The sequence below is a fragment of the Venustampulla echinocandica genome, assembly GCF_003357145.1.
Source record: "Venustampulla echinocandica strain BP 5553 chromosome Unknown scaffold_0, whole genome shotgun sequence".
NCBI lineage: Eukaryota > Fungi > Ascomycota > Leotiomycetes > Helotiales > Pleuroascaceae > Venustampulla > Venustampulla echinocandica.
This window is the reverse complement of record NW_022474205.1, coordinates 3,305,485-3,325,253: the sequence shown is the minus strand read 5'-3', so window position 1 is coordinate 3,325,253 and position 19,769 is coordinate 3,305,485. Positions and strand designations below refer to the sequence as shown.

General features: G+C 48.4%; 6 protein-coding genes across 6 annotated transcripts; 2 read left to right on the top strand and 4 right to left on the bottom strand.

The window, feature by feature from the left end:
* Window positions 1-2,644: 2,644 nt before the first annotated feature.
* Window positions 2,645-3,936, bottom strand: BP5553_01033 (Uncharacterized protein; the record flags this gene model as incomplete). The annotated part of the gene is made up of 3 exons (XM_032009656.1): window positions 2,645-3,316; window positions 3,417-3,522; window positions 3,569-3,936. 3 exons carry the CDS (start codon window positions 3,934-3,936, stop codon window positions 2,645-2,647), a joined length of 1,146 nt encoding a protein of 381 aa, XP_031873710.1.
* Window positions 3,937-4,882: 946 nt separating this feature from the next.
* BP5553_01032 (FAD-binding protein) lies at window positions 4,883-6,836 on the top strand (the record flags this gene model as incomplete). Its single annotated transcript, XM_032009655.1, has 7 exons — window positions 4,883-4,924; window positions 5,019-5,344; window positions 5,404-5,935; window positions 6,003-6,014; window positions 6,075-6,164; window positions 6,270-6,462; window positions 6,664-6,836. The coding sequence occupies 7 exons, from the start codon at window positions 4,883-4,885 to the stop codon at window positions 6,834-6,836; spliced, it is 1,368 nt and encodes a 455-aa protein (XP_031873709.1).
* A 963-nt stretch (window positions 6,837-7,799) lies between these two features.
* BP5553_01031 (uncharacterized protein) lies at window positions 7,800-9,650 on the bottom strand (the record flags this gene model as incomplete). Its single annotated transcript, XM_032009654.1, has 1 exon — window positions 7,800-9,650. The coding sequence occupies one exon, from the start codon at window positions 9,648-9,650 to the stop codon at window positions 7,800-7,802; it is 1,851 nt and encodes a 616-aa protein (XP_031873708.1).
* A 1,544-nt stretch (window positions 9,651-11,194) lies between these two features.
* On the bottom strand, window positions 11,195-11,975 carry BP5553_01030 (Glucosamine-phosphate N-acetyltransferase; the record flags this gene model as incomplete). The annotated part of the gene is made up of 3 exons (XM_032009653.1): window positions 11,195-11,208; window positions 11,263-11,492; window positions 11,584-11,975. The coding sequence occupies 3 exons, from the start codon at window positions 11,973-11,975 to the stop codon at window positions 11,195-11,197; spliced, it is 636 nt and encodes a 211-aa protein (XP_031873707.1).
* A 1,200-nt stretch (window positions 11,976-13,175) lies between these two features.
* Window positions 13,176-16,736, top strand: BP5553_01029 (Uncharacterized protein; the record flags this gene model as incomplete). Its single annotated transcript, XM_032009652.1, has 1 exon — window positions 13,176-16,736. The coding sequence occupies one exon, from the start codon at window positions 13,176-13,178 to the stop codon at window positions 16,734-16,736; it is 3,561 nt and encodes a 1,186-aa protein (XP_031873706.1).
* Window positions 16,737-17,220: 484 nt separating this feature from the next.
* Window positions 17,221-18,874, bottom strand: BP5553_01028 (Zn-dependent exopeptidase; the record flags this gene model as incomplete). Its single annotated transcript, XM_032009651.1, has 7 exons — window positions 17,221-17,528; window positions 17,601-17,723; window positions 17,812-17,828; window positions 17,920-18,025; window positions 18,082-18,193; window positions 18,254-18,486; window positions 18,547-18,874. 7 exons carry the CDS (start codon window positions 18,872-18,874, stop codon window positions 17,221-17,223), a joined length of 1,227 nt encoding a protein of 408 aa, XP_031873705.1.
* Window positions 18,875-19,769: the final 895 nt, after the last annotated feature.

The window sequence follows — 19,769 nt, the reverse complement described above, 5'->3', positions numbered from 1 at the left end:
TACTGGATAGTTCTAGTACAAACACTCCATACCTATATTAATGTCTTCTATACACCGTTTCGGTTATGCTGCGCCAACGGCCCGCCCAACTGAGCAGGTGGACGTTTCCCGTATTTCCAATGAATACCGTGGCACAGAATAGGGCGCGGCATTCGAAGCTATTCCATTTTGAGGATTTTCACATGTGCTCCCATCCTTTTGAAGCGAGCTCTCAGCGTCCACTGTCGTCAGACTTTCAAGACTGGCAGGGTGGATCGGGCGTTCTCTGGGTTGGTTCAACTTCAGCAGCATCGACCCCTAGCTCTTGCGCCTCTTGTTGGGTCCCTGCTTTCGAAAGGTACGAGAGACTGTGACCACATTTCTTCCAGACTCTTGCAGAAGGATGAACAGATCTTCTCAAGGGCACCACCGTGCCACCGTACCACCATACCAATTTGTTCCCCGGAACTATTTTCGTCAACAAATGTATGGGTTGATGACCAGCTTTACTTCGAGCAACGCAGGCTTCTCCAAGGCAACCTGGTAAGCCCCCTCAGGCCAGTCCTCGCAGCGGTCTTCAATATGGATGCCTACCTCTCTAAGCCGAATTCGTCGCGGTTGGCCACATGCAGACCCTTTTCGGACACCTTGGACGGGGACATACTCCCAGGATCAATCATTATTCTTATATTTCGGAATCAAGTCCTCACAAATCACTTGGAGACTTGTTTTCAAACTCCCAAAGTGCAGCGCTACCCTTATTTAATCTTGCACATCTGTATTTCGCATCTCCATTCAAATTACAAGCTTATCAACTCCCGGGGCTCGACCTGAGCAGTTGGTACTTGTTCCAGTCATTTTGATGCCTCCAGTGCATCACATTACTAGGGGCAAGGTATCATGATAAGTCCGCGAATAAAGGAGCTCCACAAGCTTGCCAATTCTGGGTTTCCTTGATTTCCACCGTTTTTCTCCTCCTCTAGCAGTTGGAAATATGCGGATCATCCTTCCCTCTTCTGCCGAGGCTGTGCAAGGTTAAGAGAACTGCAGAGTACAACGTTGTGGCGTAAAGAAATCATTCCGAATAAGAAAAGGATTTCTGACAACCTCCGCCGTTGGTCTGGTTGATAATATTGGTGGCGTTATGAAGAAGGTGGTATTGCCAACGTCGGTTAGGGACGGTAAGGCTTTTCGATCAAGAGAGGCAGGAAGGATTGGTAAGGCCTTATGTGAGATGCCACCCAGGGATGTGACTGAGCACATTGCTGGGTGTAATGGCAAGCAAAGCAACTAATACGAAGTACAACAAGCACGCGAATTTAGGCGTGAAGTACCCCTACATCCGGATGACGAGGTAACTTCGCCAAATAGAGTGGTAGTGACTGACCCCCGGAATCCTTACCGTTGAGCTGATGTGAGATGGCGATCACTTCGCAGGGACGATGGCCCAGCCTAGGAGAGAAATAAAAATTAGGTTTTTCACTTGCAAAAAGCATAACCTTAAATGAGGACTTGGCGAAGAAATGCCTTAAGATCTCGGGAGAAGCTGACAAAAGTACCTAGAGAGGTTATAAATCTCAAAATAGAGACCAAAGCCTCAATCAATAAAGCCGCACGAGTACAAATGCGCACGCCGAGCAGCAAGCTTCTGCACTGTTTGCAGGACGTTGAACTAGCCTGGAAACCTAATTCTCCGCATATCGCCCTATGAAACTATGTCCGAGCTTCGAAACCTCAATAGCCTCAAAGTCTTCTGCAGAGCAGCATCACCGTACAAAACGCCACTGAAACACCCTCCAAGAATAGGGCCCTCGGACCTATGAAAGCTTCTCAAAACAGCTCCTAGCCGCTAGGATGATTGTGTCCCCTAAGCAAGTGTTTCCAGGTACGCTATGCTATAGTCCCCATTTCTTAATATGATGTTCTGATCGGCACAGGTATGACCCGTGCCTGCGGGTGCTACGTTCCCAAGGAGGGCATGCTTCATCCTACTCAGAGCATTGACAGCTTTGATTCGGTTTGTGGAGTCCATGAAGCTGATGAGGCGAAACATACAGGATCTACAAACCGCCCTATAAACGACTGCGTCGATCGATGAGGGGTAGATCCAAAACATATCTGGTTCTAATTCCAGTAATACTTCTAAAGCAACATCCTGTGATTGGTAACAAGAAACCGCCTATCTTCCATTCCGAAGTCCCGTGCAACAACACCTACGTTGGCTTCCGATTTACCTTGGAGTCAATGGTTATTGCATGAATGAGGTTCCAGATACAATTGTGTGGCAATGTAAATGCAGTTTTGGGGTATGAAAAGAGGCCATGGAATATGGCCCTATTTGTGGAGATGAACACATCTATCAAACAGATCGCGAGAAAAGTTTCGACATTGTGGGAAGATGGATGTGGACGGCGGAGGGTAGAAGCTCGAAATATGATGACGAGTCATGTCTGAACCCGGAGCTTGGTAGGGCAACTTGACTCTTTCGCTTTTGCTAACAACTTCAAGATTTCGAGTAATACCGAACGATCACTGGGAAGGCTGAGATTCGTACGAGATCCAGAAGTTGTGTTGATGAGCCTTGAAAGGGGCTTGCGATGCTGATTATAAAACTTTTTTGGGATTAAGCTACTCTTGTTAACCTTGCTCTCCCATCCATTACAACCTACTCATCCCAGAGAACAGCACTGAGTCCATCGTCATTCTCCGGCTGACCCACCGTCCCAATTCTCATGCTTGCCACCTGGGTACCCAGGAGTCCAGTCGCAGGATCTCTCTTAACAATGACGACGTTCGCAGTCGTCTGGTCACCAATGACGGCCAAGTCACCTGCCTTGTTGATAGCAAAAGTTCGTGGGTATGTGCCGCCAGAGGAAGTGATCTGCTGGAAGGTCATTGCCCCGGCATCGTCAAGGGAGAACGACGCAATCGAGTCATTTGGTGAAAACGAAAGGTCTCTTCTGTTTGTAGCGTAGAGGTATTTATCCTTGATGTAGACCTCTCCAACCTTCGTCCCACTGGGCGCTGTTTTATTCCCGGCCAATGTGGTTAGACTCTGGGTCAGCGACAGCGATAGGCAACCGGATGCGGGATAAGTGACGTGGAAAGCGTTGACAGTGTTCGCAAGCTCATTGCCAATGTACAAAATATCTTTGCCATAGAATACACCGTGGCGAGGACCTGTACCACCGACTTGGGTGAAGCTTGGGCATGCCGTCAACTTCCCTGAGGCCTTGTTGATGGACCATATCCTGATCAGATCTGCTCCTAGATCTGGGACAAGCAGGAAGTTCCCTGTTGGGTCCACAAGCGCTTGGTGAGGATGTGGGGCATCTTGCTGTTCGTACTGTTAGTAAGTTCCCTCCAAAGAATCGTTGGTATAATATGGAAACCCTATTCAGAGTGTAAGAAGGGTACACAGGACGGCTTGCACATACCCGAGATGGGTTTGTTCCCTTTCCACTCATAGTGAAGGTGAACGTTTCCAATGGCCCTTGGCCCGATGTCAATGGCAATTTGAACGTGGAGACTTGTGACATTTGACTTGAAATATCAGCATACTTCTAGTTCTCGTTGGCTTTAGACATACTAATGTGCATGTGCTATATAGCCATCTCCATACAAAGCGTTGTGTACGCCACCGAGTGGTGCATTCGTCTTTCCTATTAGCTTCAGGGCCCCATTTGTTGCAACAGTAACAGCAGTTATAGCTGCACTGCCCCAGCCCGTCTCATCTGAAGAATATATTGTTCGACTCGAAGAATCGAATGTCATCCAGCTCGGCTGTCCTCCGACATTCAATGAGCTGTTCTGGGTGAGGGTGTACCCACCACTGCTTGTGGACGTCAAAGTTAAGACATTGATGGTCCCGGTGTAATGAGACACAAAGATGTTCGCTGCAGAAGCTATGTCTAGAAGTGCAGACACAAATAGAAGTGGGTTCAGCCGTCCAGACATTTTCAACAGCTGAAAATATGTAATAATATTCACATAACTTGTCCAAGTGGGCGCCGCCGGATATTTATCGGAGCAGAAAGTTCAAATTTATTTCATTTTAGCAAGGAATACTTCTAGTTTTATGACGAGGCCCAATCTTTTTCCAATTGAGGCATTCTACTTGGTTCATCGCAGAGGATAATGTGTGTTTCGTGGTATCAGAAGTGGCTTTTGCCGCACTACAGCCACCGCGTCAGATTAAGTACCTCACTACCACCTCCGATATCACAACCCCGGATTTTCGCCCTAGAGCGTTTCTTAAAGTTAGCACATGATTGTTAACAGGACGCGCAAGAGTAGGTTGTCTAGTCGGGTTACCCACCTCTATTCAGGCAGATTTCATTAGCCGGCATCGTGGAATAGCCGTGGGGGGTCGGCGCCTCCCGGACGGCATCGCCATGGGGAAGGGACTGATTGACCCAAATGACTCTGGGTTTCGGGAAATCCCCGAGATATCTTATCTTTTAACTTGTTTGACATGTGAGAGTTATGTACTGTTTGCTTCGGGCCCGCACCCGTCTTGGCTTTATTGATTTGGGAAGCGATCAATAAGACATAATCACTGTTTATAGCTTACGAGGACGATTGCGGCTACAATGCGGCGTAATGAAACCCTGGAATACGACGCGGTTGACCGAGATTGGCTTATCCCGTATGGTCCTAATAAACTCCATTACTAAACTGAAGACGCGGAACAATAGTTCAATTTTATATTGTGGCACTGCTGCAGACTTGAATACTAGTAGAGCAGTGTCAAGTGAAGATCATCCATTGCGCGTGGTAGTACGTATTGTTTTGAGAAATTTTTGACCCAGCGGTCATCCTCATAAATACATAACTTGGTTCTGTCCATTCCTAATCGTCCGATAAGCCGTATTTTGATGGGAGCCAGTGCTACTATTCCACCATGCTGCTCACTATCAACTCGTATTTGCTGCTTCTTCCAGCAGTAACCAATGCGCTTCGTCAACCACCGGTGTCCGCTTGCTTGACTTATTTCAAATGTTCCCCAAGTTTTGACCTCTGACTCTCATTGGGACCAGTCAATTAAGCCTTTCAATCTCCGTCTCCCATTTACACCAGTCGCCGTAGCGGTTCCGTCAACAGTTGCCCAGGTCCAAGCAGCAGTAGCTTGTGGGGCACATGCTAAGGTCCTAATTACGGCAAATTCGGGAGGACACAGCTATGCCTCTCATGGCTTGAGAGGAGAGGATGGGCATTTGATGATTGATATGAGGCTATTCAATGATGTCACCGTGGAGAGCTCCTCTGGCATTGCCGTGGTTGGGGTTGGCGGTAGATTGGGAAACATTGCACAGTCATTGTTTAACAATGGCGAGCGTGCTGTCAGCCACGGGACTTGTCCTGGGTATACCACACTCTCCCTCGGAGCCCTTTTTGAAACAGTTGAAAGTAACCGTTATCTAGTGTTGGAATAGGAGGTCATGTCATTGGTGGCGGTTACGGCTTCTCGTCACGCACTCACGGCCTTGCACTGGATAACTTGGTCGAAGCACAGGTTGTCCTAGCTAATAGCACTGTCGTAACTGCATCCGTCACGGAGAACTCGGATCTTTTCTGGGCCATTCGTGGCGCTGGTGCCTCCTATGGCATTATTACGAACTACAAATTCCAAACATACCCGGCGCCAGCCCAGAGCATTACCTTCCAGTACCCTCTGAACCTCAGCCAAAAGGAGGTCAAAGCCGTATACATGACCCTGCAGCATTACGCTAGTACTACCATGCCAGGGGGGATGAGTATGAGACTATTTGTCAACGCAGACTTCATTGCACTTATGGGTGTATTTTACGGTACCAAGCAAGCGTTCCAGACTGCCATCCAACCTATCTTGCGCAAGGTTGGGAATCCAACAGGCGAGGTATCGCAAATGGGGTATTTGGATACCTTGAGCACCTTTGCATATGGAAATCTAACACTGCCGTTGGATTATGATGTGGTAAGTTTTACTGATTCTACAATACGTTCTCAATTTGAACATTTCAGGCTAACGAGGGATTTTATAGCATGAAACCTTCGTAGGTGACCTAAGTAACATGTATGGCTTGGGAAGAGGGTTGTCTGACCTTAATGATTAGTTCTCGAAGAGCTTGATGACTGCTGCCGTTACTGATGCTGTTGCTGATGCGTTTTGGGCATATTTGCCAGTCGCTAAGAGCGTCAAGAGAGTCCACATCACCATTTTTCTTCACTCCACCATTCTATCCTTTGCTTACCCACTTTACCGTATTCTCACATGCTTCCTCGGCGCTCCCCATTAACTATCATCGCAGGAATGGTTTCTACTCATCGATCTGCACGGAGGTCCCTCATCAGCAATCTCCAAAGTCCCTGCTAATGCTACATCCTATGCCCACCGCCATACTATTTTTAAATACGAGTTCTACGACCGCGTCACCAACGGCACATATCCCTCTGACGGATTCTCATTCTTCAACGATTGGGTGGCTACAATCACCAATACTAGTACGTTAGCCCTTTATGTTGACTCTCCTTATCGGTTTTATTGTACCTGCCAGCCTCGAGCTCCCGAAAATTTCTACCCTTCAAACATCTCCACATGGGCTCTATCCCCTTTGCAAGGGTGCTTAGGAGAATAATATACCAAGTAGTCCCTGGTCCTGTATATATTGGATGTGGAGTAAAATTCTAATGGCGAGGAACCAGTGAACCCCTCAGGTGTTGGCATGTATATCAACTACGCTGACCCAACATTGACCACCGAGGAGGCGCAGCACTACTACTGGCTCGATCACTACAGCCGACTTGAAGATATCAAGAAGGCGTATGATCCAACTAATATCTTTTCGAACCCGCAGTCTGTTGGGAGAGGTAACTAGCGGGGTCAAGAGGTGATGGGATGACGCGCAGAGCATTTGGGCCAAGGCTTGTGTGGTAGGGCGTTGCCATGTTTGGGTAGTTCCGGGGCCATGATCCATATGTGTTGCCAATCCAGGGCTTGTAAAGTACTAATTGCTGGAAAGGAGTGCAGCTTTATTTGCTGCCGCCGGTCAATAGAGAAATAAAATTCTTAGATATCAATTGGCTGACCTGCCCGTCCACTTTTTGGATTGTGCCATCGCTCGATTGTGGCAGTTAGGACTTGGGGGGGTCCTTGTAGCAATTGAGGACATGGGTATGTGCTATGTCTTATCCCCATAGCTAGGATTGCGATTCAATAACCTTTTGTTTGGTAGCTACGTTTTATTGAAAGACTTGTGTAGTAAGTCAGTTGCCTTGCCCGTACCGTACGTTACAAATAATATGAAACCCAGCTATCGCATCAAGTAACTAATATATCAAATCCACCTAGAAAAAGATAGGTAGTGTTAAATTATCTTCAACGACTTGTCGAGCGGAACTGCATATTATCCATGAAGAGGCGAAATCTGTCGTAATTAACGGAAAACACACTGGACAGAGAACTTCATGTTGGATAAGGAAAGGATAGTGGCATACCATTGCAAAGGCAATGCACTCTATTAATTGTTTTGTTCCTCCGTAAGGGAAGATACAGCATAACATACAACGGGCAGCCGTTAAATCATAGCAATGCCAAGGTAATTAGCAATGAATCAAAGGGTATAAAGCGCGTGCTAACCACTGATGAAGGACCCTCTAATGAAACAAAAGTATACAGTCGCCGTCATTATCATCATCCCCACCGTTGGTTCATCGCTATGTTCAATTTCTCTTCTCCTTGCTTGCCTCTTGCCACTATATTTCATGCGCTGGCTTCCGTGCCACTTCTCGCATGAGCTCACGTAGGGAAGTCGGGGTAAGAGAAAAACGGATTAGCAGCATTAGGCTGAGGTGTCAACTTCCGCCGCTTCGACCTTGGTACCATTGGCCTCTACCTTCTTAGCTTCCGGAACTTCCACGCCTTTATCATTATCTCCAACTTCTGCTGCCTTTGTATCCCTCTTTGCGATCAGGACCTGAACGGCCTTAATCTCGGTGAGTATCTCGTCATCCTTGTTTGCCACAGGGGTTCCAACAAGCGCCTTCACAGACTTGACTTCCTCCAAGATTTCATCGTCCTTGACCGTGACCGTAGCAGGCGCAGGAATAGCCCCAATAAGAGTCTTGACAGAGGCAATCTCAGTTAGGATCTCATCATCTTTGAAGGTGATCGGTGTGGGAGCAGGGATAGCTTCGACTAGGCCTTTCACGGATTCAACCTTGGCAAGAATCTCATCGTCCTTGCTAGTTGCTGGTGCAGGAATAGCCTCGATGAGGGACTTGACAGACTTGACTTCTCCAAGAATTTCTTCGGTGCTAAGCTTGTCGAGTTGGGCCTTGGATTGACCAAGATCTGTCTTGATAGCCTCGATGCCAGCCAAAAGTTCAGCGGACGACTTAGAGTCTTTGATCTCGGCTAATGTTGAGCCGTGAGTTGCCAGAGTAGCGGAAATATCAGTGCTTGTAGCAGCAGTTTTAATTTCAGAGAGAGTGCTGTTTTGTGTATCGAGTGTAGTGATGATAGTCTTGAGGGACGTCTCCACAGGAGTAAGATCGGTCTTCTCGGCTACAGGTGCAGGAGCGGTAACAGCAGACTTGATTTCAGTAAGGACGGCAGAATAAGACTCGTTGGATGACTTGATATCAGACACGCTTGCGGATAGGCCAGCCTGTGACTCTCCAGATTCCTTGACTGCTGCAAGTATTTCAGAACTGATATTCGAGCTCTTAATCTCTGACACAATACTGGCAATGCTGGCAACTTGAGTCTTCAGATCAGCGAGGGAAGGGTTGGTGGCCTCCGTTGCCGCCCTAAGCTCAGATAGAGAGTTGGCATGTGCAGCATGCGACTCATTGGCAGTCTTGACACCGGCCAAGACCTCCCCACTAGCATCGGCACTCTTGATTTCAGAGAGGGCGCTGGTTTGCGCCTCGAGGGTTGTAATGATGGAGCCAAGTTGCGTGCTCAGGTTGGAGACATCGCTCTTGCTGGATGACGAGCCAGTTTCAATATCGGTCTTTATGGCAGCGAGGTCGGATGAGACGGCCTTCAGTGCCGCGGCAGTTTCTGCGTTCTCCTTGACCGCAGCCAAGTCGGCAGCAATGGCATCGAGCTTCGAGGTGTGGGTAGAGATGGCTGAAACGACGGGAGCTGGGCCCTGTTCTTGGAGAGTAGAGAGCTCGGTAGAGATCTTGTCGAGGGCAGCAGTGTGGGAGGTAAGAATAGAGGTGTCTGGAGACGCAATTTGCTCTTGGACGGACTTGAGAGAGTTGCTCAAGCCCGCTAATGATGTGGTGATCTGTGAGACGGCTTCCTCGAGAGTAGATATCTTCCCTGTTGTGCTGGCGTTGTTGGTGTTAATCAAGGCCAAGAGCTCGGAGAGCCTGGAAGTTGTCTGAGTGTTGTTTTCATCAAAACCGCGGGATAGCTGCTCATTTGATGCTAGAAGTGTCGTTTCGACTGTCGATGTATCAAGGGCCGCTTTGAGGGAAGGCTGAAGCTGCACAGCCAAATGGCCGGCAACGGCCTTGGTAAAGTCTTCGTTGTTGAGGGCGGCGGCAACTGCATCGCCAATGGCCTTTTGCAGAACTTCTCGATCTTTTGCAGCCTGTTCCTCGGTAACTGCACCATCTGTCTTTGGGGGAGTACCGGCGAGCCTGGCTCTTAAACGGTTGAAAATGGGGGGCGCCATTATGATGGTGATAACAGAGGCTGGTAGGTAGAGGAGGTACTCGGCTTTGAAGGACGACATCTGCGGAAAGAAAGGAGGGAAGGAGGGAAGGAGAGTAGAGGCAGAGCGAGCTAAGAGTAGGTTATTACGGTTAATTCTCACCCTGGTGGCGCTTGGTGATCGGGGCTGCACAGAGCACTACTGTATGTAGTATGTACGCAGTTTTATGCAATGTGATGGGAAATAATGGCTTGAGATGTCGGTGAAAGAAAAAATGATGCAGACGAGGCTTCAACTCACAAAATATCACGGACCGAGAGTTCTTCCGGCCTCCCCCTGGTCCCTGAGCCCCTGCCTCGGTTGAAGCCCCCTGTCGCAGAATTAGACTGCTTCGTTGGCAGGGCATCAACAACAATCAACACTCAGCACTCAACAGCCAATGCACAAGACGGCACATTGCACAAGACTCGACAAGACTCGACAGGGCTTGACAAGACTCGACAACACTGGACAATTGCCATCCAAGACGCGTGTTTAGCACGTCACTTGCAGGCCGGGAACAGGCATCTTCTAAGCTTTGTGCATGACAGAAAAATGGCCTGCAAATGCTCGCGTTTGTGATCGGCCCATATGCGTGTCGATGGCGCTTTAGGGTGACGAAGACGCAGACGCTATTCTTTGCAGTGGCCCACTAGGCCAGTAGTCGCTGGCTTCCACAAGCAGCCCTGAAGGATTGAGCGGTCATCTGCTGGACAGCGCATCAGAGTCGTGCTTAGGCACGAATAACACCCTGCCACTTCATTAGTCGCCGTGGGCCCCTTACTTTGGCCGTACAACGCACCGTGAGTATGGCTGCCATTTCCCATGTCTGGACTAGCTTGTGTGCCCAATGGGACTTTGGGTTGGGAGCCAAGAAACAGTGGTATCGAGGTGCTCCTGTACTTCCAGGATGGGGATATCCCTCCGTCCCGTAGTAATTTGCAGTGTACAAAGTAGTGCGGCGGAAAGCCCCAGCGATGTGAAGGCTTTATCATATCTCGCAAGTTATTAATGATTCCTTTAGCTCTTATATTTTGTCGCCAAATCGTAGCCATCAGCATAGTTCTTTCACTTATCCTGGCCATATTTAGCGATGCTGCCGTCTCAGTTCTGCCACTGCTACCCTACTCCAGAGTTGTCGGCTTGGCCTGTCCATTGAACCTTTGGCCATTAGTGTGTGTGTATGTGGCCCGGGTTTCCATCAGGGGATTAATCGGCGTCGGCGGCTGAGGCGTAGAGTACATTGAATATGGTGGGTGTGTTGACCAAGAACAGGGAATATTCCTAGTACCGTACTCCGTACTGGTAGAGACTGTCAGTACGAACAAGACATTACGGCATGCCAAAGGAGTTATTGTTCTTGATCGGCATCATAGGATCTGCAAGAGCAAACAGGCTCACAAGATAAGTACCTGTGGATCATTCGTATTACGCAAAGCTCTATAACCCTTATTTATAACCATCTATATTGTAAATCCATCATAGACCCATACCTGGCTCTAATAAGTCCCTCTCTCCATCTAGTCCTACAAATGAGAACCTATGGTACAGTCAACACCCTTCCCGTGACTTTCCATTTGATGGAATTATGTACTTTTCGGAGGGTCATAATAATGCGCCATCTCCAACCCAGCACGCCTGAACCCGCATTTGATGTAGAATCCCTCGTTCGCCTCGCTACAATCCAGGATACTCTTGTAGCACCCGACTTTTGCGGCGACGAAATCCAGCGCTTGGATAATTTTCAGGCCCAGCTTCTTACCCTGTTGGTCTTGGGCGACGGCGATGTCTTCGATGTGGCCCACGAGGCCGAGGTTATGGATGCTATTTTCGATATTCATGTCAGTCCATGTGTCTGCGGTGTTCTTGCTTTCTAGATAGAAAATGGACGCAACAGGATGGGCGGGCAGCTTACAATTTCCTCTCCACAATCAATGCCCCTGTGCCGACGATCCGAGACCCGTCATCCACCACGAGTAGATAGTAACATCCCTTTCCTTGGGTAGTCATCCATTCATATCGCCCACTCCACTGCTCCTCCGTGATATCGCCCACTGTCGTCAGCACCCGTAAACAGTCCAGGAAGCCGCGCGCATAGTCGGATTTACGTAGTGCGCGGATTGTGTATGATTCTGGGAGTGAGGCGGCGATTAAGGGGGATATCAGTTCTGCTGTGAAAAGGCCGTCCTCACTGATGTGGGTGGAATTGAGGTGTAAGTTGAGGTGTGAGTCGGGGTGCGAGTCTAGCTGGGAGCCAGTTGTGGACGTTGGGGTGTTCATTGCGGAGGTCGAGGCGGAACTGGTCATGGTTAAGGGATGAGCTCTGGGAAGAGACGGTAAGGAGGTTCGAAGAAGTTGTGCGAACCCAAGCCGCTCAAATGGAAGCTGGTGGTGATGTCTGAAAGGGTGGGAATGTGTTAACAGCGCTCCTTTATGCAAAACCGGGTGAATACCCACCTTCTTAAAGGCTCTCTCGTTTCTAGCCGCAACTTAATTGGCGTGGTTTGTGCTGACTGGAGTGGATAGTGGTATAATTGGGGGTTTTTTGCTTTCAAGCCTTCCCCTTTACCTGGTTATGGGGAGCAGCAGTGCGAAGCAGGTCGTCGATCATTCCCATCCCGTTCCTGGCGCAGGGCTGAGCAGCGGGTAGAACCGAGATATGTGTCTATTTTTATCCCAGACGGCTATTGGCAGTAACTCTTTACGAGTATATTTCGCCACCTTGTGCGAAGTACGAAGCGCACTTTCGTCTTCTTATACTTTTATAGTATATATAGTTTATACAGGTCTTGTATCTTGTCTTACGATATATGGTCAGCGGCCCTGGCTAGGTACGGTCAGGCACTTGATCCGCGCGTGGCTTTCATTTCCTTCCTTGCTTTCTCTGGTTGCTCTCCTTTGACGCGCTGGGTAAGATACTTCGAGGTATAGCTACTTTCCGCGTTTCTCTAGTAGGAAACGCGCCTTTACTTTTTATACCATCGTCTTTAGCGGCCCGATTCACAAGATCTAGCCCTCTCCTTGGGCTCCATGTGGTATTTCCTTTATATTCGACGTGCACCTCTCCGAGTTCCGGTCCGTTCTCTCGTACCGCCTCCGGGTTGTCCCTCTACTCCTCCTCTACTTGTCCTTAATATTATCGTTGTAATGATTATCTGCAGCGTTAATTATCCTTTAAAGAGAGGCTTGTTTTATAATAGAGCATACCAACAGCACGTGGCTAAGCGAATGCCGAGCGTATTCACATGTCGACGACTCGCGACGCGTCGAAACGTCCAATGACATCAACGTCTCTTCGTCAACACAAGACCATCGAATTCCTCAAGACTCGTAGGTCCAGACTCGGTAAAATCTGCCTCGGAAATATGTCGCCTCAATATCCTCTATTGCCATTATACACGTCTCTTGCAACCCCAAGTCGAATGCAATCCCAGCCGTGCAAGCAGGTTCCGCCACTCCAAGCAGACATATATATCATAACTATACTCTTCCCCTCGCAAATTCGCCATGGAGCAGGACCAGGATGAGGACGAAACAAGAAACGTCGCCCAAGTATCGGCCAAAAAACAACAACAGTCACATCCAACGGGATCTACTGTGCTCCCAGAGCGGATCGCCAGTGTGGTGAGTCTGTTGACCAGATCATCCTCGTTGTATCTCCGGCTTGGCAGCTTTATTGGTGGGCTCGCCCTCGACGGGGCGCGAGTAACAACATTAACGAGTCTCGAGTTGAGCCGTGCTATCATCGAGGGTATACTGATACGCTCAGGCCGTGACGTTTCCTCCCGAATAGCAGGAGAGCTGGGAATAACAGAGGCTGAGGGGATCTTGGAAGCGAGCATCGCCACCCTCCACCGAACTATTACGAGCATCTCCTTTGCCGCCAGTACAGGATTCCAGTTCAGTGCCGCTGCTTTGAACTCTGCGACCGATCTCAGCCAGCAGCTACTTGCCAGCTTGGATAGTATACTGGGTAGCACCGATTCAAGCCGAGCGATTGCAAGTATCGTTACTTTGATAAGGAGGGAGTTTCAAAACCCTGCCACAGGGAGAGAAGGGGAGAAAGTCGGGGTGGCGGATCTGCTGATGGGAATCTGTGGGCTGGTATTGTTGCAGCGATGGTGCAAGATACTCACTGATTTGGAGTACCGAGAGGGAAAACTTGAGGAGGTTGTTTGGGATGTAGTAGTCCTGGATAATGGTCGGAGGGTGGATGTTGTCGGGAGTACGGAAGGAATGGTTATTGGCAGAGCACTGGAAAGCCCGGCCTCTATGTCTTTCACGAATGCTACGGGAGACGAGGTCTTGCAGACGATCGAGAGAGACGTCATGGCTATGGATGGATCTCATGACGATTCACAGGAGATCGATCTCAGGCAGAGAATTATGCGGTCCTTGCCAGCGGATGCATCTATATCCATCACTACATCGACTACAACGACTAAAATTGTCACCGTTGAGATCACAGGGACTGAAACCCTAGACTTCTCCCCCCCTCCTGGTGTTGAAGTTATCGAGGAAAACGTACATCTACCTAGCGATGTCATTCATGATACAGACTACCTTCCAAATAGTGAAGCAAGTAGCATGTCGGTTCCCAGGCATCGAGTCGTATACCGAATCGTCCAGGATAACCTTGGTGGAACCAGCATTGAGCCCAAGGGGCTACTTGAAGATATAGAAACGGCCGTAGATGACGATGAGATTAATGTTAAAGGTACCTCATTAGGCGAAGCCATCAAGACGCGTGGGTCTCCGGTATCGCGATTATCATCACCAGGCGCTGAAGAACCCCCAGAACTGCCACTTAAGCCTTCCCCAAGTACCTTAAATACAAAGCATCGAAGCTCGTTATACACCACATCTCCAAGACAGGCGAAAGGAGCGCATGCGTTGGCTACTCCAGGTACGAATGGCGCGGAAAATGTAGCAAACGAAAAACGATCAAGAAAAGCCACGAGCTCCTCCTCAGCTAGCGGGTCCGATAATAATCGACCCAAAAAGCTCGCAAGCACGAAGTTGCCGCTATCTAAGAGAGCTAAGCAAGAAACACCGTCAAGCAAGTCTTCAGAAAAGAAAGGTTCATTTCGAAACGCTCTCAAGAAAGGATCAAATACAACGCTTTCGCAACTATGGAGCAAGGATCCTCCTGCACTTGATGGCGTTACACAGATAAAAGTTACACAGAAACCTCCATGGGGAGTATCCACAGGAGCATCCTCAGCGAAGCCACAAGTGCCAGTCCCGGCACGGAACTCCAGCATTGTCCGCGCTCGCGATGCTCCCGGTCAGCCTCAGCGAGGGAATCCTAATTACTTCTCATCTCGAGACCTCGGCCAAACGCCATTGGCAGAAACCCCGCAAAGTCCGTCCCGGAGAAGTTATTATTCTGTCCACGAACAACGAAGAGATTCAGTGGTCTCTCAAACAGACACGTATTCTATTCATTCAACCGAGGCTCGCCCTGAATCGCCAAGTTTATTCCGGACGCATCTCAAAACCCAAGGCACCTTGCTGAGAGCGAGATCCGAGAAAAACATTGTGCAATACCAGCTCTCATCAGGAACGAACCATCGACGGGCAAGGAGCCATGTTCCGAGTATATACACACTCAAAACAAACGACTCTGCTACATCCCTGATACTGGCATCGCGTCCACGACGTAGTGTCTTTGAGAGCCCCGAGGCACTAGCAACCATGGGAAGAACTGGATTTATTGATGGTCTCTTCCCAGCACGACATATCGTCCGGAATATCACTCGATTTATACGCTTTGCCTCGGCCTCATACGGTGCAAGCTTCTTGAGAGTGGTAGGAATTGCCGCTGCTAATATATCTGCACCGAAAGAAATTGATCTTTCTCACCCCCATGAGCACCATTCATTCTCAACCCATACACAGCTTCCTGCAGACACCATCCTTCTCTCTTCTTTCGTTGACCCTCAAGGAGGGACCGATTCTACGGGAAACACCAACACCGGCGTGCCAATGGTCCATTTCGTGTCCCTTGATCATGACTCCAAAGCGGTGGTGCTCACCTGTCGAGGAACTCTCGGGTTTGAAGATGTATTAACAGACATGACGTGCGACTACGATACGCTGACTTGGCGAGGCCATGATTACTCTGTCCATAAAGGCATTCATGCGTCCGCCCGGCGCCTCCTAGACGGTGCGGGTAGTCGCGTTATGGCAACTATTGCCGCGGCTCTTGAAGAATTCCCGGATTATGGCCTTGTGATGTGTGGGCACTCACTCGGCGGAGGCGTTACCGCTCTACTCGCAATCATGATCTCCGAGCCATCTCCAGACACCTCGCCGGCATTCACATTCATCACCTCATCTGAAATTTCATCACCTGCAACGCGTCTTCTGGCCACTAAAGCCGGGGAAGGCAGTGGACCTTCGACTTTCCGTCTCCCACCTGGACGGCCAATCCATGTATATGCATATGGTCCTCCGTCAACCTTATCTCCTAGTCTCCGTCTTGCGACTCGAGGTCTAATAACCACCATTATCAATGGCCAAGACCTGGTACCTTACCTCTCACTTGGCGTGTTGCACGATTTGCAGGCTGTAGCATTAGCCTTCAAGACGGATGACTCGGGTGCTAAAGGAGAAGTCCGAAATCGTGTCTGGGCTGGCATTACCGGTACATTCAAAGATAAGTGGTATAGTGGTGACAGCGGAAGCACATTCGCCCCTGGCACTGCTATAGGCAGTGAGGAGGATGATCAGTGGGCTTATAGTGCTTTGAAAGCGCTGAGAGCCTGTATGCTTTCTCCAAAGCTAGTACCGCCTGGGGAGGTGTTTGTCGTGGAGAGTAGTCCCGTTTTGAAAAGGGATGCTTTTGTTAAGACGAATGATGAGGCTGACGATCCTCGACAAGGACGAGATCTTAGAAGCGGTAGCGGATTGGGTAGACCGGCAGTTAGAACTGTGGTAAAATATGTACGGGATGTGGAGAAGCGGTTTGGTGAGGTGAAATTTGGAGGAAGTATGTTGTTAGATCATAGCCCGGCGCGGTATGAGGCAAGTTTGAGCGCTTTAAGAAGGGGTGTTTTGGGATAATGGCTTGGTGTCTGGAAAGGAGAATGGATGGTATATATCAACGAATAGACTTAATCATATGCAATAATATAGAATAGACAAATACGAGAAGCTTGAAAATATTTAACAAATTAACTGTAACATACTCCCTGCTCTACCCATCTTTCGGACAAGGCCATTCAGGGGTTTCGAGAGAACGGAGTGTCAATCAAGAATCCCAATTCACTACAATTAGCTAGTCATCTGTTAAATGCCATATCACAGCCGCTGCGCTTTAGGAGCCCTGAGCGTGCAATTTGGAACTTTGCTAACATTCAGTCTATCTCTTCGCAGTTTATATTACGGATCTCTTTAAGTAGACCGATTAGCGGTGTGAACTGCAATCCGAGCATATATTACTTGTGCATGTTGCGAGGCGTCTTCATTGGGAAGCAGTTCAGCTCCTTGGATATCGTAAATTTGTGGTATATTCTCTCCTTCAATGACCCATGTCCAAACGACCCCTTTAAATATTCTGGAACAGATATCGGAACCCCTGATACGTCTCCAAGCTCGTTGGGAGAATCATAGATGGTGGCAAAATAAAACCATGTCCTCCCGTATCCGGTAGCTCGATAGTAAACGCATAGGTTGCCTTCGTCACATCATTGACATAATCAACAGACGAGCCAGTTGCCTGATAGATGGTGGTGCAGATGGGGCCGTATTGGTATTTGGTCCCGTAGACAGCGCCAATTGCGTTGACGGTGCCTTTTGCGAGGGATTGCAAGTGGTCATTGTTTGTTGGGAGGGCGCTACAGGAGTAGCCATATGCTGGTTAACGGTGTTAGTCTAGGCGTTTGTGCTGATGAGAAGGAAATAAGAGAGGCTCAAGGGGGTTGTTACGGGTCATGAAGAGTTGGCTGTAGGAATGGACATCGATATATAGATGGACACCTTGTTTGGCGGCTAGGGTGTCGATGTGTTTTCTGAGAATTAAATTTTCCGGTGCATCACCAGCAACTTCGCCTAAATAGAAGTCAATTTAAATCCCTTGGGAATTACGTTGGGAATTGCATGCCTCTGTAAGCCTCGGAGCATGGATCTGGGGAGGAACCGCCAGGAGTGTCCCACCTATAGATATTCCAGTCAGAGTTTGTTGGTTATTAAAACTTACCATGATCACGAATATAAGAAATTATTGGCAGTGATGGTTGGTACTCACTTGTACGGCCAATTCCGATTGATATCACGGCCGACACACGTGCTTTCAGTAGAATTCTGACGATTCTTGCGCCACAGTCTGTCCTTTGTCTGGGTATAAATAAATCCTAATCCTCATTAGAAAATGTTAAATTTTGGGAATGCGAATAATATCTGAGCTCACCATCTGGATTGACCACGGGGAATATGAAAAAATCGAACTTGTCAACAAATCCCTTAATCTCCGCATTGGTAGTATAGTTTGAAAGAAGATTGTAAGCCAAGTACTCGACGGTCTACCTCCAAGTTAGGTTTACGAACGGAAGTAAATCAAGGTGTTCGTTCAAGTTGCTTACCATAGTTGTGATCCATTCTCGAGCATGAACAGTGCCATGGATAACAACAGCTGGTTTCCCGGGTCCACCATTCCCGTAGAAGTGGATTCCAGTAATCGGATTGCCATTAACAGATTCACCAGGGACAACAATCTCGGAATTATTTGGATACAACGCATGTAAATCGTTCAAATACTGGATATGATCCACGTATGGGTGATAAGCCTTGTAGTAATCTATATTTAGCTTTCCGGCTGTCACAAGGTATGGTTAGAAAACCCATCTACCAAGTGTCTGGGCAATCTTTGACTTACCTGCATATTGTTGAACTCCATTCTCCTCAGAAATTGACGCCCCCAGGTCGGTGTGCAGTACTTCTACGTTCATACCATCGGAGAGTCCCTCGAATTCTGCCAGCTTGTCGGCTGGGACCACAAGGTCAACTTTGCCATTGGGGTTTGGAACGCCATATGCGGCCCCCTTCCAAACGGGAAGTTCAAGCTTGTCAATCACTGCTTTGATCTGAGTAATATCCTGGCCAGTTGGGATTCGGAATGCCTTTGCGCCATCATAATTGACTTGTGCGGCAACACCTGTCACAGCCTTTAGAGCCAGCACCAGCGGAAGAACTTGGGATCTCATATTGAAGGCTTCCACGTACGAGGACAACACAAAGTAGATGGGTTTTGCAAATTGTCTGGTAAACGCGATATATTTATTCCCTTTGATGCTACGCCTTCCTATCCCAGATCGACTGCCGGACATGGGAGATGGTGCGATAGAGGCCAATAGCATCATCTTCGCATATTTATTGTCCTTCCGGCTTTGGAGTCTCGTGCGCGCATATAGCCTATCACCTCAAGTTCAATGACTGTTGCATATTAATGCGGGTGGCTGGCCGACTTATCTAGCCTGTAGCACATGTACCTTGCTTTATCGTATAGTGGCAGCCGCTGCGGAGGAGGTATATCACGTTCAACATCTCTTGACATGCCTGCTAGACTCGGCATTTGCTTGGATGAGGAATGTAGATGTGACACCCCATTGGAACACCTTGAACAAACTTCCTATTTGGCGCCCTTGCACTCCTTGGCAAAGATCTATGACCTTCCAAACGGGAATCTGATCATCCAGATAGACGGATGAGTTACGAATAGGGCAGGGAATCCATGGGAATCCAAGGGTATTACAAAGTTGGGCGTGACGCCCACGTCCATCGATCGGTCGCACCTGATTCTTAGTAATGTCGATCCGACAGCCACATCTATTCGAATCTGATTATTGTGGGAAGAATCACATAACTCGAGGGAATTAGGTAGGTCGCTGTTTGAAGATAAGAACTGAGATGCGGGGGACTTTATCCGCTTGGATTTATCCGCTTTGAATCTGGGTAATAAGGTACCTTAACTATACTCATGGATAAACACGTGACAGTACATTACCCAAAGTGCTCTAAAGCCTACAACCCTCAAAGTATACACATATGTTAGATCTTGTAGCGGATGGAGTATTTTATATAAGTGATTAAAGGCGGATT